Source organism: Loxodonta africana, chromosome X (assembly GCF_030014295.1).
Source record: "Loxodonta africana isolate mLoxAfr1 chromosome X, mLoxAfr1.hap2, whole genome shotgun sequence".
Lineage (NCBI taxonomy): Eukaryota > Metazoa > Chordata > Mammalia > Proboscidea > Elephantidae > Loxodonta > Loxodonta africana.
In genome coordinates, this window is record NC_087369.1 from 137,749,732 (window position 1) to 137,755,731 (window position 6,000).

The 6,000-nt window shown below is 36.9% G+C and overlaps 1 protein-coding gene across 1 annotated transcript in view; it reads left to right on the plus strand.

Annotated features, from left to right (window-relative positions):
• SLC6A14 (solute carrier family 6 member 14) overlaps positions 1 to 5,588 on the plus strand; it is a 28,572-nt gene extending 22,984 nt beyond the window's left edge. The window contains exons 11-14 of the mRNA XM_003414790.3: positions 56 to 155; positions 405 to 514; positions 4,047 to 4,214; positions 5,442 to 5,588. Coding sequence (XP_003414838.1) covers positions 56 to 155; positions 405 to 514; positions 4,047 to 4,214; positions 5,442 to 5,588 — 525 coding nt within the window. The remainder of the gene's footprint in view (positions 1 to 55; positions 156 to 404; positions 515 to 4,046; positions 4,215 to 5,441) is intronic.
• The last annotated feature ends 412 nt before the right edge of the window (positions 5,589 to 6,000 follow it).

Here is a 6,000-nt window from a genome sequence, read left to right on the forward strand (position 1 = left end):
AACCATAAAATTAATAAAAATATACTTAGAAGTAATTTTTTTTTCTTTTTTGTAGGCTGGAATTTACTGGGTTAACCTGATTGATCACTTCTCTGCTGGATGGGGCATTTTGATTGCAGCTATACTGGAAATAATAGGAATCATCTGGATTTATGGTAAATAGTGACTATAAAACTATTAACAAGAATTATTAAAATAGTTTACCTTGATTCCTTTTCATTATTTTTACTATAATGTAAAATAGAATACTGGGCAAAAATATATTATGCAGAAACTATAGTTAAAGGTGTATGCTCATTGTTTTAGTACAGGAAAACACAGAAAGATAATTTGGGGTCACAATGATTATTGAAGGAAAATATGAGCAAGGGCTGAAATGCATTGTGCAACATTATTTTCTTTAGGAGGGAACAGATTCATTGAAGATATAGAAATGATGATTGGAGCTAAGAGGTGGATATTCTGGCTGTGGTGGAGAGTTTGCTGGTTTGCCGTTACGCCTGTCCTTTTGACTGTAAGTATTAATACGACATGCATTTGTTATCAACAATATACATAGCTAAACAGTTCTAAAATAAACTTGAAGAGTAATTCACATTGGGCTAAGGCAAAATACTCTTTTAAATGAATGGTTTTCAACTTTTTAGTATTTCTGTGGCTGGCATCTCCAAGATGCCTAAATTAAAGTGCCCTTACAATACTATGTTTTTCAGCCTATGATGGGTTTAAACATTTACCATCTGAGAAAAGAAAGAAGCTCCTAAAAGTCCTACAGATGTAAAAATTATTAATAGGATAAATGAAAATAAATCATTCATTTGCTCATTCCCTGTGTTAGTTATCTAGTATTGCTACAACAGAAATACCACGAGTGGATGGCTTTAACAAAGAGAAATTTATTCTCTCACAGTCTAGTAGGTTACAAGTCCAAATTCAGGGCACCGGCTCCAGGGGAAAGCTTTCTCTCTCTGTCGGCTCCGGAGGCAGATCCTTGGCCTCAATCTTCCCCTGGCTGAGGAGCTTCTGCTCCTGGAGCTGCTTTCTTGGTGGTATGAGGTCCCCAACTCTCTGCTTGCTTCCCTATCCTTTTACCTCTTGAGAGATAAAAAGTGGTGCAGGCAACTCCCTTTTCCTTGGATCAGGGAGGTGGCCTGAGTAAGGGTGGTGTTACGATCCCACCCTAATCCTCTTTAGCATAAAATTGCAATCACAAAATGGAGGACAACCACACAATACTGGGAATCTTGGCCCAGCCAAATCGATATATATTTTGGGGGGACACAATTTAATCCATTACATTCCCCAAACATTATAGTAAGCCATCTACAATGTCCCTAGTCTTTCTGCTAAGTACAGAAAATACAAAGATGCATAAGACCCAGACCCTGCCTTCAAGAAATTCATATTCTAAATATACTGTTTGCCAAGAGACTACACTCATATTAATGCATATATTTTTTTCTCTTTATATGAGGTATTTAGTATCTGAAATTGCTAAAAGATACTCATGTGTGTCAACAGAGGCAACGGTTTATGTTAATAAATTCAACAGTTGACTTTAGAAGCTGAGGAATAGCAAAAGATGCCTTACTGGAAAGACATGATATAGGCATGAAAGCTTTAAATAACACTTCTGGACGGTAACCGGAGCCCCAGTGGTGTGGTGGTTAAGAGCTCGGCTGCTAACCAAAAGGTTAGAGTGCCAACAGAAACACGTTGTGGGAGAGAGAAGCACTAGAACGAGCGATAACGGTGGGGTAGTGGAAGTGGCAAAGCTTCGGAGAGGATGTGCTTTGGTTTTTATTGCCTTCATGCTTCAGAAATTTCCCTAGAAAGGGCCATTAAATAATTATCATATTTGTTTTAGAGGGTGTTAGTTTTTTTTTTTTTTCAACATGAACTTTTCATGTAGAGGGCAGTTTGGGACTGGATGTGCTGAATTAATATATTTGGATGCTCCATATTCCTGATTCTTGGAAACCCTGGTGGCACAGTGGTTAATAGCTATGGCTGTTAACCAAAAGGTTGGCAGTTCGAATCCACCAAGCGCTCCTTGGCAACACTGTGGGGCAGTTCTACTCTGTCATATAGGGTCACTATGAGTCGGAATCGACTCAATGGCAATGGGTTTGCTTTATTTATCTATTTAAAAAAATATTCTTGATAAATGACCATGAAATATTTAGTTTCAAAAGTACCACTAGGCATCTAATTTTCCTCGTTTGACAAGTCTCTATAATAAACCCCTTATCAACTTAGAAGATCTAACTAGACTTTACCAGCAAATTTTCATTGATTCCATAAGGTCTGACACCTGGGTTTATTTTAAAACACAAAAGGATCATCTATTTAGTATGAACTTAGGTACATTAGACTCCACTATCCTCCATCCAGGAGCCCTGGTGACGCGGTGGTTAAGAGCTGTAGCTGCTAACCAAAAGGTCGGCAGTTTGAATCCACCGGCCTCTCCTTGGAAACCCTATGGGGTAGTTCTACTTGGTCCTATAGGGTTGTTATGAGTCAGAATCGACTTAATAGCAATGGGTTTACTTTTTTTTTTTTCCCCTCCATTCGGAGCCCTGGTGATGCAGTAGTTAAGAGCTTGGCTGCTAACCAAAAGGTCAGCAGTTCTACTCTGCCCTATAGGGTCGCTATGAGTTGGAATTGACCTGAAGGTAACGGGTTTGGTGTTTTTTTTAATCCTCCATCCATTCTCTTATAGTTATGTACAATTACTGTGAAATACATTTAAATTACTGTAATTAAATTAAATGGAATTAGTCCATTTAATTCTAAAATTAGACTTGAATATCTATTTTATAAAGATTCTTAGGCTCTATTGTTTTCTCAATGATTTTAGTAAAAACAAACAAACCAAACCCCCAAACCCAGTGCCCTTGAGTCGATTCAGACTCATAGTGACCCGATAGGACTGGGTAGAACTGCCCCATAGGGTTTCCAAGGCTGTAAATCTTTACGGAAGCAGACTGCCACATCTTTCTTTCACAGAGGCTGATGGGTTTGAACCGCCAACCTGTTGCTTAGCGGCTGAGCACTTAACCACTGTGTCACCAGGGCTCCTTATTAGTAAAACAAAGACACCTAAATTCAGAGAAACTACTAGGTGATTTTTGGGTATTGTTTTCTTTTGCTTTACAGGTTTCTAAATAGTTTTAATGCTTTGTCTAGTAGTTAAAAAAAATTTTTTTTCAGCCTGGCCTTAAAGTCTTTAAGGCTCAAGTTTCTCCAGGTAAACCACATACACATCGAGCTTTTTTTTTTTAATAAGAGTTTGGAAGTGAAGAATGTTTTGATAAATATGCACAAGTACCCAAAAACAACCAAACCCAGTGCTATCTATTCCGACTCATAGAATGCACGAGTAGTGTGTATAAATACATGTGTTTTAGGGGTGGGGTAAAGGGTGTGTGTGCAATGGGAAACAATGGAAACAATTGCTAAGTAAGGAGAGAAGCATGTCCACTAAGGAATACATTCTTATTATTGAATTAATTGATATGCTGCCTAGTATGTGACATAGAACAATGCTGTATAATAAATTAAAGGGAGCCCCATGGCGCCAGTGGTTTAAGCGCTTGGCTGTCAACCAAAAGGTCAGCAGTTTGAACCCACCACTCTTTGGGAGAAAGATGTGGCAGTCTGTTTCTGTAAAGATTTACAGCCTTGGAAACCCTATGGGGCAGCCTAATAATGGAAAATGTCAGATATTACTTTACTCTCAATCTGTTATTTGGTCAAGTATTTTATTGAAATACATGTTGGACAAGTACTGTATCTTTTATAAATACACAGAGGGACTAATTTTGGAAGTATTTATTCACAACCCAGTTAGTTTGGTCCATTCAGTATTGTTATCTTCTGGTTAGTCACCTGGTTATCTTACCTGCTTGAATGCATTTTCATTTTAATTGTTGACAGATTATTTCTAATGAATGGTGTCAAATTCTAATCATTAGTGCAACTGAAATCATTAGTGCAATGGAGTCTAATATTTAGCTTTGTTTTTTCATATTTTACTTTCACAGGCAATTTTTATCTGGTCAGTTGTGACATTTCGCAGACCTACTTATGGCACCATCGAATACCCTGATTGGGGAATTGCTATAGGGTGGTGTATGATTCTTTTTTGCATTATTTGGATTCCAATTGTGGCTATCATGAAAATAATTCAGGCGAAAGGAAACATCTTTCAAGTAAGCACATTAAATTGAGATTAAATTAAAAGTAAATTATTTTAATTGTATGTAAAATGCTTATGATCAAAATGATTAATTTACTCATATGGCTGTAATGAGATTGTGAACATGAGATAAATTCATCATCTTCTCTAAAGCACTTCTGTACCTGATACAATCATCTGTTACTATGTAAACAACCTTGTATTATATATATTAGTATGTCTTATGTCTGGACTATAAATTTCTTGAGGGAGGAGTATGGTCTTGCTTGTTGTTACTATCTCCTCAGGCCCTAGTACAGTGCTTAGCACATAATACCTATGACAGCTATACTTACACTGAGTTGTTCCTGAAAAGGAAACAAGACAAGGCCTTTTAGCTCTCTGTCTGTCATCCCCACTTTTGAAACCTCATCTGGTTATAATATAGTCCTAATAGTGTGTTCGGAGTCCCTGGGTGGTGCGAATGGTTAACTCTCTTGACTGCCAACTGAAAGGTTGGTGGTTCAAATTCACTCAGAGGCACCCCGGGAAAAAGGCCTGCAATCTACTTCCAAAAAATCACAAACCCTACGGAGCACAGTTCTACTCTGTCACCATGGGTCAGAATCAACTCAACGGCAACTGGTTAATAGTGTGTGTATACTGGAATACGTCTCGTAAATGACCCTGAACCCAACCTGGACCTTTAGTCATCCCTATTCTGTGCAAGCCTAGGGGGATGAAGTTATTTACGACATTATACTAGGGCACTGTAACAGAAGCCTTGAGTCTTGGATTTAAATAAATTCCTAAGCCCATCCAAGAATGTATCTGAATCAGTGGTTTGATCTTGGAGCTCCCTTTCTTTGGATCTTGAAAACATCCCCAGGTACACACTGGTTTAGACCCACACATAACCCTCACCCTTAGGCCAGGCTGGAATTCAGTGAAGGTGTGTAGAGTGAAGCTGTTCCTCTAATGGGCTCACATACCTTCTTTTGAAATCATTCACATACTCAGATATTTTGGTTTAGTAGTTAATACAATTATGGTAGCAGTTAAATTTGATTATTATTTGTTTCTTAGTTGACTGCATTATTAATAGTTTACAACATTTAGATCATCACTTCACTTGCCTATACTTCCTACATCATTTTAGTTAAGATGAACTTAAAATTTTAAAATGCAAGTTTAGTATTTGATTGTTTTCAGATTGTAGCACTTAAATTATAAGACAAGTATTTTTGTTTCTGCTTTTCAGCGCATTGCAAGCTGCTGCAGATCAGCTCCTAACTGGGGTCCATACCTGGAACAACATCGTGGGGAGAGATATAAAGACATGGTAGATCCTAAGAAAGAAATTGACCATGAAATACCCACTGTTAGTGGCAGTGGAAAACCAGAATGAGATATTTTAAAATATATGGTATGTCATTTTTTTTGAATAGAGGAAAAAATTATTTATTTGTATGTTCGCTGAGTAGAAAAATGTATATACTGTGTTCATAATGTGATAAACTTTTTTCCCATTTAAGCAGGAATATAAAAATGTGAATCTATTTATGTTTAGCAATGTGTTTATTATAATTCCTTTTAGATTATCTACCTGTATCACATACACATAAACACACACACGGCTGTCTCTGTTTCACAAAAACATGTTTGTAAGTGTTACCAAAATGTTTTTCTAATACATTAAAGACTATTTTGAGCTGGTTATTTAGAAAATGGTTATATTTTCTATTACTAGCTTTAAAAATATTATTTGCTTATATATTGCTAATACACTGATTTCTTTTCCACAAAGCTAGAGAAAAAAA